The following is an 18,196-nucleotide window of genomic DNA, read 5'->3' as shown; positions in this document are numbered from 1 at the left end:
TTTCACTACTTTGCCCCCAGCAGCCAAAGGCACCTTTATAAAATGGTTTCTTCTGCAAACACAGGACACAAGAGACAGCAAAAGCTCATAACTGAATGGCACATAACAATAGGGTGACTACACTAAAATGTGACCAGATCTGATATTACAGGGCAGAACAGCCTGAGTAAAATATGTTTAGCACAGTCAATGGGTCTGACTTCCATTGCTCAGCTTCTGCTATTACTTACCTTTCAAAAAAAAACAATGCAAGACAGGTACAAAATACCACCAAATCAGAATAATATCTTACTGTTAAAATAAGTACAATTAGATAAAAAAAAAAGTTTAGATAGATTGATTTTATCACTCAGACAGCACTGCAGCAACCTGTACAGACTCCTTCACAACATACAACCTCAAGAACAGACAGCAGGGTCACAGAAACACAAGATGATATTCAAAATCCCCAAAATAAAAATTGCTCACTGTCACAATGGTGAGGTACAAAATAGCTCCTTGCCTTTGAGTCATTTTCTTACTTACTCAGATGTTCCATACCCATGAGAGTAATGAGTTTGACCTCATTTTTACACATCAATCTTACAGCCATGTCAGGCATAGCAATCAGTAAGTCATGACAAAACAACCAAGCTGTATGGTATTTTACACAAGTAAACTCCTTCAGTGAATTCCACACAACTTGTGGCCTTTTGAAAACAAGAAACAGAATCAAGACATACACAGCCTTGGAAGACGGGTAAATGCATATAAAAAGAACAAGTGGTTATGCTGTTAAAAAAAATGAAAATACAGTGACCAAACCTGTAAGTAACATACTGCTATGACCTGGGGAAACAAACTGGAATTCTTACTATTGAGCTTTTATAAGCTTTGTGCTGGGAATAAAAATAAATAAACATATATATCCATCATATTGGAGAAATGTCTATCATATTTGAAAAATCATGGCAGTGAGGTGACATTCCAGACAACTGAAAAAAGGGAAATATAACACCCATTTTTAAGAAGGGGAAAATGGATGACCCGGGGAACTACAGACCAGTCAGTCTCACCTCCGTGCCTGGCAAAATCTTGGAGCAGATTCTCCTGGAAGGCATGCTAAGGCACATGAAAATCAACAAGCTGCTTGGTGACAGCCAGCATGGCTTCATTAAGGGGAAATTCTGCCTGACCAATTGGGTGGCCTTCTATGATAGGGCTACAAAACTGATGGACAGGGGTAGAGCAGTTGATGTCATCTGCCTGGACTTGTGCAAAGTGTTCGACACTGTCCCACACGACATCCTTGTCTCTAAATTGGAAAGATATCAATTTGATAGGTGGACCACTCGGTGGGTAAAGAACTGGCTGGATGGCCACACACAAAGAGTTGTGGTCAATGGCTCAATGTCCAGCTGGAGACCAGTAACGAGTGGCGTCCCTCAGGGATCGGTGTTGGGCCTGGTCTTGTTCAACATCTTCGTCACTGACATGGACAGTGGGATTGAGTGCACCCTCAGAAAGTTTGCCAATGACACCAAGCTGTGTGATTCAGTTGATACCCTGGAGGGAAGGAATGCCATTCAGAGGGACCTTGACACGCTTGTGAGGTGGGCTGATGCCAACCTCATGAAGTTTAACCATGCCAAATGCAAGGTCCTACACCTGGGTCAGAGCAACCCCAGGCACACCTACAGACTGGGCAGAGAAGAGATTCAGAGCAGCCCTGCAGAGAAGGACTTTGGGGTGTTGGTCAATGAGAAAATGGACATGAGCCGGCTTCAGTGTGCGCTCACAGCCCAGAAAGCCAACCGTATCCTGGGCTGCATCAAAAGGAGTGTCACCAGCAGGTCGAAGGAGGTGATCCTGCCCCTCTACTCTACTCTCATGAGACCTCACCTGGAGTATCGTGTACAGTTCTGGTGTCCTCAACATAAAAAGGACACGGAACTGTTGGAACAAGTCCAGAGGAGGGCCACGAGGATGATCAGGGGACTGGAGCACCTCCCGTATGAAGACAGGCTGAGAAAGTTGGGGTTGTTCTGCTTGGAGAAGAGAAGGCTGCGTGGAGACCTTCTAGCAGCCTTCCAGTATCTGAAGGGGGCCTATAGGGATGCTGGAGAGGGACTCTTCGTTAGAGACTGTAGTGACAGGACAAGGAGTAAGGGGTTAAAACTTAAACAGGGGAAGTTTAGATTGGATATAAGGAAGAAATTCTTTACTGTAAGGGTGGTGAGGCACCAGAATGGGTTACCCAGGGAAGCTGTGAATGCTCCATCCCTGGCAGTGTTCAAGGCCAGGTTGGACAGAGCCTTGGTTGGCATAGTTTAGTGTGAGGTGTCCCTGCCCACGGCAGGGGGGTTGGAACTAGATGATCTTAAGATCCTTTCCAATCCTAACTATTCTATGATTCTATGTTTTTATATATATATATATATATATATATTTGAACACTGAGGTAACCACTGGCTTCTAATTTAGAGCTGTATAAAACCTGTTAAACATTTAAAAGCTATTTAAGGGAAATTAATAAAGGCATTAAATGAACAATAATATGATACATGGAGTAAATACTGGATATAAGGGAAACTGGTAAAATGTCTGGAAACTTGACAGAAAAGGAGAGGAAATTGTTATCAGGGCCTGTAATAACAGTATCTGAAGTTAGGTAGCTATATAACAAAAATAAGTAGAAGTGTTTTCTGGGTAATCAATAGATAGAAATAGGCATGTTTAGGCACCAATTTACAGAACTTCTTAGGATGAAGTATTTTTTCTTCTCTAATTGAACAGGAAGCCTAAACACATAGACTAGCCTAGATGCCCAAAATAGGTGAAAACTTTAATCCTAAGTGTAAAGGGTTGAGTGAACTGAAGAATGAAAGTCAAAGAGGTAAGATTGAATTGTGTCCTTCTAGTGTATTCATTTTAGGAGAAAAATAACTTTTGAAGATAAGTATTTCTCGAATGAAAACTACAATGACATTATCAATAAACTGAGAAATGTTTGCACCTTTAAGTTTGTTTCCTGTGACAAATTACTATATATAAGAACCAGATTTTTCTTCCACTTCTCTGAACTCACATAAAGTAATATTCAGTTTAAAAGCATTAGGTGAGTGGGTCTTAAAAAAAAAAAAACAGTTACAGATCACCAATTATGAGAGGCTGAATCCACACAAAATGCCTTCAATTTGTCTATCTTAACCTTCTTAAGCTCATCCTTTACTTGAGCTACACCAGCCCCTAGCCAAATTCTTCTTTTTTTAAGCTTTTCAAAGCCAGAAAGTAAGCTGAGCTTAGTACAGCAATCTTTAGTAACCCAAAGAGCAACGTTTCCAAATTTCCCCCCTCTTAAACACCATTTTGATAATCACCAGCAGCCCTGGTTCCAAGACCACTACAATACAAAATGAACATTTGGTCCTCCCACCAAGGCATAGCTCTGACCTATACAAATTCTGTTTGACCACCAACTTAGCAGGGAATAGCAAGCACAATAATAAAGTCCTGGGATATTTTAGAATCGCCTGCATTAAAAGCTGCATTCATGCGATGTTCATAAGGTTTCATCAAAGCTTTCTGCTTGTTTTGCTCAATATATCTTAACTCAGTCCATCTCCCACTCAGCTTACCCTGTCACCTTTTGTCCTTGACTAACTGGCAGTGGAAAGCTTTTGCAACTGATGTGAAAGAGCCTGCCTTTACCTCCAGCTGTTGCTCTTGTGTGCCTGTCCAGGAATCAGACACATTCTCTACTGTAAAGTGCATAAGCATTTCCTGCACTTCCTCACAATCACCACCAGATAGGGAGAGTGGAAAGTTGGCACAGTGAACTAGCATTCTTGTAGTTCCTTTCATTGCACCACACTCAAAAAGATGAACATCCAGGAAGACAAGAACTAACAGCAAGTTAAGCTCAACACACATGAGCTTTCTCATCTCTAAGACAGTACAGAGCACTGTGTTAAAAGAATCACTCTTACTTTTCCTACTAGTTATCAACTAGTAAGCACTCTAGTCAGATATTATGGGAAAAAATTCTTATTAGTCTTACTATAAACTAAACCTTAAATATGTCATCCCACCCAGCCTCTTATTACTAAGGCTGAGCTCAATAGGAAAAAATTGCACCAAGCACCTTGTTTGGTAGACATGTTAACTATTTAACAAATTTTCCCATCCAATTCAGAAACATGCCTGAAAAAAACAAAAAAAGAATGATACATACTTACAGCTGAAAAAGAACTCTACAACAATTTTGACAGTGATTAAACATCTATCTACCCAGCAAACTAATTGGTAAAGAACTGATCAATGACATCGTCAAGGTTTTCCTTAGCTATTTATCCCCTGCACTGAATTCTGAAAGTAACTAACACTACCTAACATTGTTTTACTGGCTTAGAAGAACAGAATTGTAATTTCAAATTTCTGCCTCCACAATTCCACAATTATGTTGCTTGAGATCTCTTTAAAATTATTTTTAAAATAGATAGGCATCTTCATTAAGTGCAGTGTTTTATTCAAATTCACTTCCTAAGTATGTGCACTTCTATATTCACCTGTTTCACATCTTTCTTTACAGAAAATTGATCACACTTATCTCATGCATCAGAAAAACTATGAAGAAAGTAAACTAACACTTCTGAGATCTTGGATCAATTTCCTACACTGCTCAGGGAGCTCAGTTTTGATATGCTATTTCAAGACATTTTTACTTTATATGCAATTTTAAGCCTGTGAGAAATCTTACTGGCATCAACAGAACAGCTCATTTGTGCATTCTTCCTAATTTGGGACCTAAACCTATCATATATAGGTCATTCAAACTTAAAAGTATCCTATTCTGAGACTGTCTTATCTATTTGGACTTCAAGGTCTTTCAGGCCAAAATATTCTCCTTTGCAGTTCATACTAAAAATAACAACTCACTGTTTACATAATAGAAATAAATCAGAATCTATTTAATCTCCTTTGTTGTACTCCTATTAGGTGTTAACTTCATGTTCTAATCCTTCATTACAATATTACTTCCTCTTTGCTGTTTTCACCTATCACAACAAAAAGAAAAAAAAAATTCAGAATGTATTAAGAGGAGTCAAACTACTACTTTGACAGATGACGATGTCCACATTGAGTATCAACTGTGTTCTAAATATGTAATGGTAATGTATCCTTATCCAAATAACTAATTTAATATGTGAATGTTTCTTTACTGTGTAAATGTGAAAATACAACTCATTCTTCTCTCAACTAGGCATGTCATATTTTGCTTTGTTTTCCTCCCAGTTTAAGCCTGTCTATCCTAAGTCAATCATCAGCCGTGTCCTCTGGAGTCATGCACACTGAAAAACGTATCAATACCAATGGCATGAAATGTGATTAAGAGGCTCATTACATGATTCCTCTCAAAAAGTTCTATATAAATTCCCAGAGAAAATGTCACATAGTGTCAGTCACTGATAACTGAGCCTGCCGTAATTCATCTGCTCAATGAAATCTACGTAAATACTGTTTTTTAAGCATTTGCCAAGCAACTAAAATGACTCCTGTTAAATGAAAAGGTGAGATATCATTCACAGTTTAAAGAGAATATACAGTTATAGAAATGAGAAGAAATAAAAGAAAATCTCAGCAACAAAACATATGGGTTTATGCACATACTGAAGTCCCACATATAGTACTGTTTGCAAAGAAAATTCCACGGAACCTTTCCCGTTTCTTTAGTACATCACAGTGTCAGACAGTGATATATGATTACACAGTCCCTAAGAGCTTACTAAAACAATGATACATGCAATGCATTTATTGCATTGCACTGTTAATACATAAAGATATCATTTTCTTAGTATCTTTAGAAATAAGTAATGAAAACTGAAGTAAAGATCTAGCCTACAGTTTAGAGGGCTTAAGGATGCAGGGTTTGTTTTCTTTTCCTGTTTTGGGGAGTAACCCAGCAAGAACAAAGTAATTTTCTTGGTTGTGATAAGGCACAGGATTTTCAGTCCCAGTCAAAATAAAAACAATATAAGCATTTGTTTCTAAGAAGTTGCCTTCTTGGCTAAACTTGCATCAAACCTTATTTATGTTTTGATAGTCAGTTTAATAGCCAGTGTAATGTGTCTTCCTCAAATTGCTGCTTAGATGCACAAACATAATTTATGACACAAAGAAAAAGGATACATTGTAGCGCACTACTACTGAGTTGCTGCCTCATCACTAGAGACATATTCAAAACTAGCTGAAGTTGTGCAGTAGAAACTCAGTAATTCCACAATTTTCATGTGCAACCCCATACCAGAATAATTAAAGAAAAAAAAAGTAAGCTGCTACAGCCATAGTAACCTTATCAGTTCCAATATTTCAAAATAAATCAGTCATCACAGGTGGTCCTGAATACTAAAATCATTGTTTTCATTGTGGCAGAAGCAAGAAAACAGAATTGTAAAGACAGTGCCATGCAAAGCACTGCATAAATCCCCACTAATGTACAGTCTGTCCTAACAATAGTCACTCTTAAACAGTCCTGTCTTCTGGTATATAAAGGGAGCAGCACAACTATAGCCACATTTTTTTTTCCAGCATCTCCAGTCAAGCACAGAAAAGTATGAGTCACATTTGCAAATTTTGTCTTAAATTGGTTTAATGCTTCCCAGTGAATGCATAATCCTATTGTTCCCGTCCTATGACGATTTTAGCAAGTAATATCAAAAGCAAGCCCAAAATAAAACTAGAAAAAAAGTCAGTTAGCTCTAGAATTAGCATTTTAACTACCACAATACATTTCATTCAGGGAGGCAAAGCTTCTTGTGATTTACTTTTGCAGGGAAAAACCATGATCAAATCATTGATACCTTTAAGGAGCTTATTTTTAAAAGCATACTTCATATAGTACCATCAAGACATATTTCTTACTAACTAAATAATTGAACAGCAAGGCTTAATCTAACCGAACTGGAATAACAATCTTAGTTATTATTATAATTAGCTTCTTAAGAAGCCATTTATAGTGTGATGTAAAAGTCATTAGACATTAGTATCCAAATGTTCTAACCAACAGTAAACTATGTCAATTTTCTATTCTGCAGCTTAATTGTAAAAGCATACTTGTTATGCGAGAATCCTACTGTTGAAATTTGAAATGGTTCATTTTATGAAGGTTTAAACTAGATACCTTTCATATCTTAAAAAAAAACCTATTTTACATTATTATTAGAAATCCTTCTTTCCAGTCAGAATATAGCATGATTTTGCTAAAGTAGTACCCATAATTCCCACTAACTTATTTATTAAATTGCTTCATACTAAGACCAAAGAGTAAAACCATCTCACTGATCATTTTTCTTCAGTTTTCCACATCCTTTTACTGATAATACAGTTAAACACTAACAATATAGATACACAATCCATGGAGACATTCAAGGCCAGGCTGGATGTGGCTCTGAGCAGCCTGATCTAGTTAAAGATGTCCCTACTTATTACAGGGCGGACTGATGACCTTTGCGTGTCCCTTCCAACCCAAACTATTCTGTGTGATTCTGTGAATATGCTAAATAAAAGAAGGATGACTTGGCTAACCAAGCTTGTGTTAATATGGCAGCCATTTGTCACAGTAGCTTTCACCATCAGCTGAGCTCTGTCCTCCATTAGCTATCTCTCTGTAAAATCATATCTTCATTTTATTTTTAGTAGTCTTTGGCTCTTCCTTCATCTCCAACAAACAAACACCCTCCAAACCAACAGACCACAATGACATCAATTTAATTATTCTCAAATTCTATAGTCTTGACACATATTCCTTCTTGGTTGAAATTTAACCAAGGTAAGATCCTTAGGTGGGAGGTTAGGTAAATCCTTAAGTGGCAGGTATGACAGCTTCTGAAAATACATTTCACAAGGCACCCTAATAGTCAGTAATTTTCATTTCGCATGGCCTTTGTGTACATTTGTTGCCTATTCTTATAGCTGGTACCCTATGACCTTGGAAAGCCAAGTTCTTTCAACAGTACCTGAGAATGCTCCAGATGTCTAAGATGGTAAGTGATAATTTAATTTTTGCACACATACACACACAAACATGAAATTGTTCATACATTTTTGCAGTAGCTGCAGCCTACTGGTGAAGAGTGTGTTATGTTGGGGTCTAAAGATTACTTTTCCACAAAGTGGATACCTAAACCTTTTGACAAAGGCCTTCAAAGGCCTTGAAGACAACTAGGAAAGAGAGAAAAAGAGATCTTTTCCTTTAAGTGACTGAATACATAAAAAACGGTGAACAAGAGAAGAGCAGGCCAGTTTTCACAGAAGCAATAATTCCAGTGGAACACCTAAGTCTGGTCTGTTTAATATATGCAGAGAAGATCTGGAAAAGGGCAAGAGCAGTGCAGCTAGAAAGTCCATGGAGGCAAAGCTATTGAAAAGAGTAAGGACACAGGCAAAATGTGATAAACAGGACTGTACAAGATGAGGGGTTGGTTTCTAAAATGGCAGCTATAAAACTAGCATATGAGAGTTTCACAAAACAGTCATCCCTGTGCTCACCCATAGTAAAAAAAAAAAGTAATCAAAGCTTAGAAACTGCTAGGCAAGAGAGAACAAAACCAAGATCAACCCTATGCCCATGCAGAAATCTATGCTTTGCCTACTGCTGCATGCATTTCTCTTACCCTCATCTCACAAAAGTTATACTAGAGCTGTAAAAGCTTCAGAGAAGGGCAAAAAGGATCATGAAGCATCTGGAAAAGCTTCCATTTGAGTAGCATGTGAATGTCAGGAATTTCAAACCTGGAAGAGAGATGATTGAGTGGCATGTGAAGAATACTTAGGAACTGATGGTTCGTTGTCTTTTCCAATAGAAGAACTAGAGGAAGCAAAGAAAACTGGGGGAAATCGGATTCAGAACAAAAAGCAGTTCTTCACACATCAGGCCACCTTGTTAGAGAATACAGTGGATGGCAAATCTTACACAGGCTTTATGGGAAAGAGGATAAAAGCTTAGATGAGAAATCTGTTTAGGGTTGCTGAATAGACAGGAAATCACACCTGCTCAGGAAATGCCTCTGAGCTGAAAACATCTAGAGAATTTTCAGACACACCAAGTACACTTAGCCTGGATTTACTCTTTTCCCCTGGGCATCAAAACCATTTACTGCTAAAGCAACTAGCCAATAATCCAACACAGTTCTCACCCAATGCTATTAAGGGCATATCTCTCTTTTGAGGCATTACCTATTAAGTAGTAGAATGAGAAGCAGTTTAATTCATTCACCACTTGCACAGTACGTCATCCAGTAAGAGTGGATTGGGACTTGGAGAGGTTTTAGATGACTAAGTCTGAAAACAGGTTGATTTAGGAAGATTAATTCCTGCCAAAGATAAGCAACCAGCAGCATTTTACAAAGCTGTTCAGGACAGTCAAATGTAGAGGTTCCACTTCTTAAATCCAACTTTTTACTAGATTAAGGTCTACAGTGACATGAATTCAACTAGCCAAAAATCACATTTCAGTATACTAAAATGAAGTTGTGAACAGAGTTTAGAAATAATGGCACTGTTGACAGACAATTGAAGGATTTGTTTAAAGAAAAGTATTTCCTCTAAACTTCCAACCAGCATGATGTGCAACCCAAGAGGTGAAAGTATATGCATTGTCATGGGATTCTCCTTATAAAATTGAAGGGGAATGGAAGAAACCCTGAGGGAGCATTCAAAAGAAAGCCAGCAATTTCAGTAATGTTAAAATATCCCAACACCAGCTATATGTACAAAGCAGTCCTGCCCATGGCAGGGGGTTGGAACTAGATGATCTTTAACATCCCTTCTAACTCTAGCCATTCTATGATTCTACGATACGGATTGTGTTTTTAGCTCTTCAGCAGTCTTGCCTCTTTCTTTGGCTACTTCTCATGTTATGAGAATGGTATGTAGGTCCTAGTCACTGACGCTAGAAGTGACATGCTGCTCAAATTATAGAATGGTTTGGGGTGGAAAAGACCTTTAGAGATCATCTAGTTCCAACCCCCTGCCATGGGCAGGGATACCTTCTACTAGACCAAGCTGCTTGAAGCCCTGTACAACCTGGCCTTGAACACTTCCAGGGTTGGATGGGGCCGCTACAACTCTGAGCAAACTGTTGAAATGCCTCAGCACACTCACAATGAAGAATTTCTTCCTAACATCTAATCTAAATCTCCCCTCTTTCAGTTTAAAGCCATTACACCTTGTCCTGTCACTACACGCTCTTGTAAAATGTCCCTCTCCAGCTTTCTTGTAGGCCCCCTTTAGGTAGTGGAAGGCAGGTATAAGGTCTCCCTGGACCCTTCTCTTCTCCAGGCTGAAGAAGCCCAACTCTCTCAGCCTGTCTTTATAGGAGGGGTGCTCCAGCCTCTGATCATCTCCATCTGGACACACTCACAAGAAGTCCATGTCCTGATTATGCTGGGGGCCCCAGAGCTGCACACAGTACTCCAGGTGGGATCTCATGAGAATGATGTAGATGGGGAGAATCACCTCCCTCAGTCTGATGGTCATGCTCCTTTTGGTGCAGCCCAGCATACAGTTGGCTTTCTGGGCTGTGAGCGTACATTGCCAAGTCATGTTGAGCTTCTTGTTAACTAACACCCCCCAGGTCTTTCTCCTCAGGGCTGCTCTCTAGTCATTCTCCACCTAGCCTGTATTTGTGCTTGTAGCCTGTGCTTCTATATTTGTGCCCAAATAATTCACTATGGTGCTTTCAGCTTCACTACACCCACAGATTAATAGCTTTAATTTCTCCTGAGGTTGTGTAGGAAGACACTGATAGAGACTGCAAAATACAGGAGTGTCTACTGCACCCAACGATGTTCTAAAATATAAGACTTCTTCAGCAGACTATAGGGACTGAGAAGAAAATAGGCATGAAACAGTTCTCTACCACAGGCCCACCCCAAGAAATTGTCTTTCCATGGGCAGACACTTAGAAACACAGAAATTGCAGCTGAGTCCAACCCAGCTTCAGAACACTTTGTTTAGCAGCACTGCAAAATTGAACCAAGGTAGCCTGGAGCAAGCAAAGAAGATGGTAAAGAAAATTGGCAATTACAGCAACAGGGCTACATTGACTCCTTTCTACCCTGCTCTTAAACTGAGAAAATATATCAACCGAATAGTAAGCAAACACCACCTGTTTTTATAACACTAAATTAATTTAAGGCAATGAGATAGTCTCCTATGGCCTATCTCACTAACTGCAGGGTTGATTCTGCCATACTTACTCATGGTGCACTTACTGTATAAGGACTTCAAAAAAAAATAAAAATAATCAAGAGGATACCTCGGAGAGTAAGACACCGTTTTGTCTACCATCCAACACTGGCAGAACTGCAAATAATTCATTTCCATTTAATGCGAATTGCAACAGAAACATATTCATTCCAACAGCATAACAACTGTTAGGAATTCAAAAATAGAATACAGAAGAGAGAAGATCTTGTAAATGGTTTTGATAGCACCCACATTGCTGGGCTGTGGGAATTCTGTCTGCAGCAAAGGAAAATTGCTTCATAGACTCACAGAATAAAAAAACGTTAATTGCAGAGATAAGGATGAACAAAGTAAAATAACACAGATATTTGTCCACTTTCAGAGAATATTATAATACTTATTTACAAAGGTTTACAATATTTGCAATCCATTTTTGTGTATACTTCAGATGTAATATTTGTCTAAAACTTTTTTACACTTGCCCATACTACATCGCTTCCAGAGATTTGATTAAACTTAGCAAAACCACTGACAGTGCCTACAATAAAAAAAAAATGTTTTAAATGAGGGAATGTATTGTTTTATTTACATTCAACTGTAACTGGATTACTGAATATTTAGTAACAAAATTCTAATTTGTGTTTAAGCCTTCGTATTATGCTGGGAATAAAACTTTGAAAGAGAAAAAAAATAGAGTCCTCTTCTTATTTTAGGCAAGGTTATGGGTTTTTTTTCTCCCTAATGAGAAGCAACAGCATCCAGTTCTCATTTCCCAATAAACAAAATGATCCCAAGAAAAGTTTAGACACATAAGAAGAGGATGTATTTCTCAACCTACAGAAGCTAAAAATGGGGTATAAGCACCTTTTGGCACGAAAGTCTCAGTAATGACTTGATAATACTAGAAGAAGAGTTACTTTGGACCAGTGTAAAGAAACACTTTTAAATGCTATCTGGAAAGACGATTTCTAAGTAGCAGCACTCCCAGGGTACAATAGCAAGGAAAATGCCATTTTTCGGTATGGGTACATCAATGGTAAGATACTGAAAAACAAAACCATGTTATACTGCAAAAGCAAAAGTAGTTTTGATTTCTCAGAGCCAGGTCCTTAGACCTAACCTTAAGACATGTTAGGGAGAGCCTTTTCCTCTTTATGATTACTGTAAGAAGACCTCGAAAGCTATTGCATCATACAGCCTTTCATGCCTCAGGGATTTCTTGCTAAGCATTAGCTCTCTAACCTTATCAAGAAACATGATATATTGCAAATACAAACAATCAGCAGTGTTGTGTACACAAGAAGAAACTATCTGTTGACAGGGAGGAAAGACAGCACAAAAAAACCTCTGACAAGAAATCACTTAAGAATCAACTACGTCAATTATAATAACAAAATTTATATGCAAAATTTATATCTACTAGTTCATTTCAGAGAAGAAAGATTCTTCTAAGAGAACCACTGGGGGGGGAGGGAAGGAAGAATATTATGACATTTTATAATCTATTCCAGGTATTGATATAATTTTGTTCATCCAGATTACATGGAAAATCTGCATCTTTTTAAGAAAGATCAAATTCCTGTGACTATAAACCCACTCAAATGAAAAATACGGAAGAAGAAAGTTGTTCTGACTGGAAAACCAATGCATTTTGTACAAGAAAGTCTTGATGTTATATAATCACCTGCCAACACTGTAAATGCCTACTAATGAAGTCATGCAGTAACATTTCATTTTGCTCCCAGAGGGGAAAAAGGAAAAAGAATCTTTTAATTGGAAATGAGAGTTATCACAATGCACACATACTAACTCAACTGCCTTGTCTCACTGCAACAGACAGCATGTCATATGGAAAAGTTTGCCTAAAATGCTGTTTCTTGCTTAAAAAAGAATTCATAAGAATATCTATGTTTACTGTTCTTCATATGAATCTTTCAGGGCATGGAGCTAACTACTGCATCGATTAGCTCATTTTGAAAGAAGAGTCCATTCTGAAGAGAAAGCAAATAGAAAACCCTGATTTTCAGGGGGTTTCTAATCATGCAGTTTAACTGTATTTTTAGTGCAGTCATTCTATGCAATTTCCTAAGGGATATTTTTCTTACAGAAAAAGCCCACAATATTTTTGTGTACAAATGTAAGAAATTCTCAAATCAGGTGCTATGCTTAGGATTTAAATTCCAATGTTTCTGCATACCCAGAGCTACAAGACTAACTAGATCAACTGGAAGAACGGATGCCAGGCTGTTATCTGAGAAAGCTGGCCCTTAATATTTTGCTGAAGTTCAGGTCTGCAGCTTGTCTTACTTAAGCAAATGAAAAGTTTATTCCAGACTATAACCTCAAAGACAAACTGATACGGCAAGCTGTGTGACCTCTGCTCTTCCGCATAAAATGGCTCCGATTCCTTCAATCTGTAACATGACACATATTTAGTTACCCTTCTAGTGTTAACAAACTTTTCTTTGCAGTAAAAGAAAGAAAAGTGGTAATTTGAAAAAAAGTAAAAAAATGTTGTTCAGCTGACTTGTTATTATCATCAAGAAAAAAAAACAACAAAACACAATTCCAGAAGTAGCGCTATCTAAATCAAAGTAGACAAAGACCATATAAAAAACCTTAAAATGTTCTGTAGAAAGCAGATATCCAGTCTCATGTACAAGCTGTTCTACTGGCTAAAAAAGAGAAAACAAAGAAAAAAAAAAATCATGATTCATTCTGATGGAGTCCTGTGGAGAATTAAACATAGTTCTGGAGCAGTCTGTGAAAGCATAAGAATTGGATGACAGCCTCTCCAGATAGGGCTGAAGATAGGCTGGTATACTAATCAAATCTTTGAGCCACAGTAAGCACAAACTATGGAAGGTAAGTTCTGCATGTCACACTGATGTATAGTGGTATCATCTTAGTTTTATTCAAGGCAACTCCAACATCTGATGTTCCCAGAATCTCATTTAAGGCAGTGGGTGATCTTACATCTCACAAAAATTAGTGAAAGGTAAGCTTCCCAGTTACTTCTTCACAAATGACTTCAGGGTTAGAAAACCTGCAAGGTTTGGCCAAAAAATTCCCCCAAGAAAATCCAGGAAAAATTAAGGATAGAAATCATCTTATGTAATATTAGCAGCTAAGTTTGAAACATGGGAGTCTGGTCTTTACAGCCAGTGGAGAAAGATCTGGCACTTCCAGATGGTCATTCATTTCATTCTAAATAAATCTTTTATCCTCCTTTATCATCCTCTGGAAATGCCTGTTTCTCTTCACTGACTCTGAATGAAGCTTGGCATCATTCTCCTAAATCTTTGAAAAGTAATACTCGGATAGCCCAAATTAGACAAAATCCCCCTAGATATAAAACTATTAATAATCTCAGTTTAAATACAAAACACTACTACTTTTTAATCAACTCTTGCTTTTTCTACATTATTAGAATCAGGAACAAAGCATATAGCAACTTTTTTTGCTATATTCCTACAGAAGATAAATCTCATTTCACAATTTTCTAACAAGGCTTTTTGCCCATTAATAATAGAAATGGTTTGGCAGATTTCAGAAAGCATGAGTTCCACATTTATAGCTGATATCTAAAGTCTAAAGAATATGTCCTACCAAATTATAACAATTTTGATGCAGATCAAATTACTAAATGCTGCACTGATCATTCTCTCAGTATTTTTTAATAGGAAAAGATTTACTTGGCAATTAGCAATCTGATCTACTGTAAAACTGTTGGGTTTGTTTTTTCTCTTTTCTGTAGGTCATTAAGATTTTAATTTGTAATAACTGTCCAGCAAATACCAAGTAACTCAATTGGAAATAACAAGGTGAGTCACAGTGCCTCAAATCTTGAGATAATCAGTGACCAAGGTAAAAGAGGCCTACTACACTGCTTGAACAGTACAGCTGCCCACTTTATGATGTTTCTGCGCACAGCGTATGATGACCTCTGGAAGCAACATACATCACAGGTGCAGAGGAATTATATGACACCCTTATTAAAATATTTAAATCAAACCAGAACAGCAGCCCTGTAGCATATCTATCATCAACAAGTATATAGAGTAGATCTAGAGCTAGAAAGCTTCCAAATCCCTCTCTGTGCCCTGGGGTAAAAGGAAAAAAGTGGTAAACAACCTGTGTTACAGCAGGCCAGGGCACCATGACAAAGCAACATTAGCAGCTATGGCAGTACAAAGTCAGCAGCAGCAGAACACATAAGTATGCAGACAGGCTTGAAAAAACAGCAATCAATTGGCTCACCATCACCACATTGAAAGTAACATCAAGGTTAGTATTTCTGAAGTACACAGAATAAATTAACTTTCAATTCTAACTGAAAGAGAGAGGCAGAGTTGACAGTAAGACAAAAATTCTGCTCAGTTAATTAAGGATATAGAACAGTTGCCATACACTGTATTACTATTGTAACAAAACTAAAAGGTCACCATAAAGAAGTTTGTAGCAGGCAATTACAGTGCAGGCAAAATATTAAATAAACTTACTTTGTTAGAGAAAACAGACCTTTAAATTAATTTCAGCTTTAGTCTCTGAATAGCAATAGGATGACTCATGCTTAGAAACACCAGTCAACTGAAGAGCTATAGACAGTCCAACATTTTGCACTGATGCATTATAATGAATGTTAGTACAATTGCTTCATATAAAGAATGTTCTTCCTATTAGAAACCTCAATTTTCCAGTTACCCCAATTTTAGCACCCGAGTTCAATATTCCATGCTGAGTGTTTGAATTAGATTTCCCATGGAATACTTTAATCTTCACATTTCAGAAATGCTTGTTTCTGAAAATAAGTTTTACTACCCTTAAGAAACTACTGTGGCCTCCTTGTTGAGAGTAACCATTTACATCCCTCCAAAAAATCCACTTTTGAGCTTGCTTAAATTGCATTTATTAATATTTAAACTCCCTTTGCCCGTCCTTCCATGCTCTATTTGCAACCATGTCAAATGTCTGCATTCTAAAAAAAAATTTAAAAAAAAATAAATCATGGAATAGTTAAGGTTGGAAAGGACCTTAAGATCATATAGTTCCAATCCCCCAGCCCTGCACAAGGACACCTCACACAAGACCATGTTGCCCAAGGCTCTAAAAATCTTCCACCTTCTGACTTTACTACAGCATAAAATTCACATGCAGATGTGTACTGCCTATCTCTATTAAGTGATGGAAGAAGACTAATCATAAATAATAATAAAAAACCCTTAATAATCTTAACTTTTCCATAGGCTCAAATTTAAAGCTTGTTCAGTATGGTATCTATACATTCCCTGCCCTGCCCCTCCTAGGTAATTTTAATATCATTATAATAAAAGAAAAAAAAAACAAGAAAAAGCCCATATCTTTGTACTTACTCGGAAGTAGTCACTGCAGGCTGCCAGGACTGCTTTATGTGCATGGAATTTCTGTTCTTCAGCAATAAGGGTGATATCGCAAAGTATGCCATCACTTCTTTGTTGGTTCAGAGCTGCCAGAACAGCATCATTATGGGAGCTGGACTGACAAAGCCTCTGACCTGTCAGCATTTCCTGAACGCTGAGAGGTGAAAAGAGAAAGATTTTGTTAAAAAAAATGTAGGAAATAAGCAGGCTCTTAGAAAAAATTCTTCAATATTTCTGACAAGACTGTTTGATAATTCTTGGAAAGGAAAAAAAGTCGTGAACCCTGTCAGGCAAAACACATTATATGGTATAGACATAACAAGAAAAGTTCAGTAAAACAAAGGATTATGAAAACTGAATATATACTTGAATTTAAAAATCTCAACTGTTATGATTTTCACCTGCTGCACTGGAAGCCAGCTGGACTCATAGGATTAATTCAGAATAATTTTTGAATTAAGTGAGAAGAATAAAGGGCCTAAGTGCCAATGGGCTGACAGAAAACTCAAACTGATGCATTAGTAGAAAGCTGTATATATGTATGTCCTACTGGTCCTACTAAAAAGGATGAAGGCTAATGTTAGATGGCCTGCTTAGGTCTGATACACTGCATTACTGATTTCAGGTCATTCCCTTATGAAGTACTGTGGATTTTTTCCTGTTTGTTTTGTGTTGAGGAAGGGATGTGTGCTCGTTTTTAAAATGCTGAGGCTTACCACCTCTGAATATGTATGAATACAAATTTCCATGTCATCCAGCCTAGAGACTGTCTGATCGCAGTTTCTTATTCCACAGCAGAAGAGACAATATAACTGTTGATGCAAAGAGAAACAAATCAAACAAACCTGCAAATCCTCTTTGCCACAAAACAATGCAGTTTATTTGAAGTCTGCGACACTAGAGCAACTTTTATTACTCAAGAATCTAGGTTTTTACTAAAGATGAGTTTCAAGAGAGTGATCCCCAAGTAAATCAAAATTAATTTTTTTTTTATTAAGAGGTAAATAAGCTATTGTCTTTCCACTACACTCCCATAACTCACTCTGCATACATGCTATACAGGAGCTGTGTGGCTGCTATATTCTCCTTTTCCAGCAGCACACACGGTCTATACTGCCTATCCCACTCCTGCACCTTGGACATCTGTAAACTAATGCAGACCTGCCTTGCAGATTGGTTGCTCTAATCTAAACTAATCTTTAACAAAAAACCCAAGGACTAAGACATTACTTCTAGAAGAAAGAAGGCCAAAGTGGAAATAGAGGAAAAACATGTATCTGAATTTCACCCCCTCTCCAATAGTTTACGTTTCACACATGGACAAACCCTGCATACATTTCAAACTGATGGATTCAAATTATTCTTCTTCCTTCAGCTGTTCTGCTTGTGGAATGGCACTGATATTCTAAATGACAATTACCAAGAAATGTAACTTGTTAAAATACAAGGGAATTATTTCTAACAATTACTTCTGTAATTTCTACAGCAAAGTGATTAAGTCAAATTGGCACAAGGATAAAAAGCTAGGTATAGCTAGAGATGGCATCTCTTTATTCCTGTTTTTTGTTAAC

General features: G+C 37.6%; 1 protein-coding gene across 6 annotated transcripts in view; it reads right to left on the bottom strand.

Annotated features, from left to right (window-relative positions):
- Positions 1-18,196, bottom strand: part of KLHL32 (kelch like family member 32) — a 122,497-nt gene that overhangs the window by 73,166 nt on the left and 31,135 nt on the right. For all 6 annotated transcript variants that reach the window (XM_062608437.1, XM_062608436.1, XM_062608431.1 and 3 more), the window contains exon 3: positions 16,599-16,779. In XM_062608437.1, coding sequence (XP_062464421.1) covers positions 16,599-16,779 — 181 coding nt within the window. The remainder of the gene's footprint in view (positions 1-16,598; positions 16,780-18,196) is intronic.

This window comes from Pezoporus occidentalis, unplaced genomic scaffold (assembly GCF_034315485.1).
Source record: "Pezoporus occidentalis ecotype Australia unplaced genomic scaffold, CSIRO_AGI_Poc_V1 ctg13, whole genome shotgun sequence".
Lineage (NCBI taxonomy): Eukaryota > Metazoa > Chordata > Aves > Psittaciformes > Psittacidae > Pezoporus > Pezoporus occidentalis.
The sequence above is the reverse complement of the archived record's forward strand: the minus strand, read 5'-3'. Positions and strand labels throughout refer to the sequence as shown.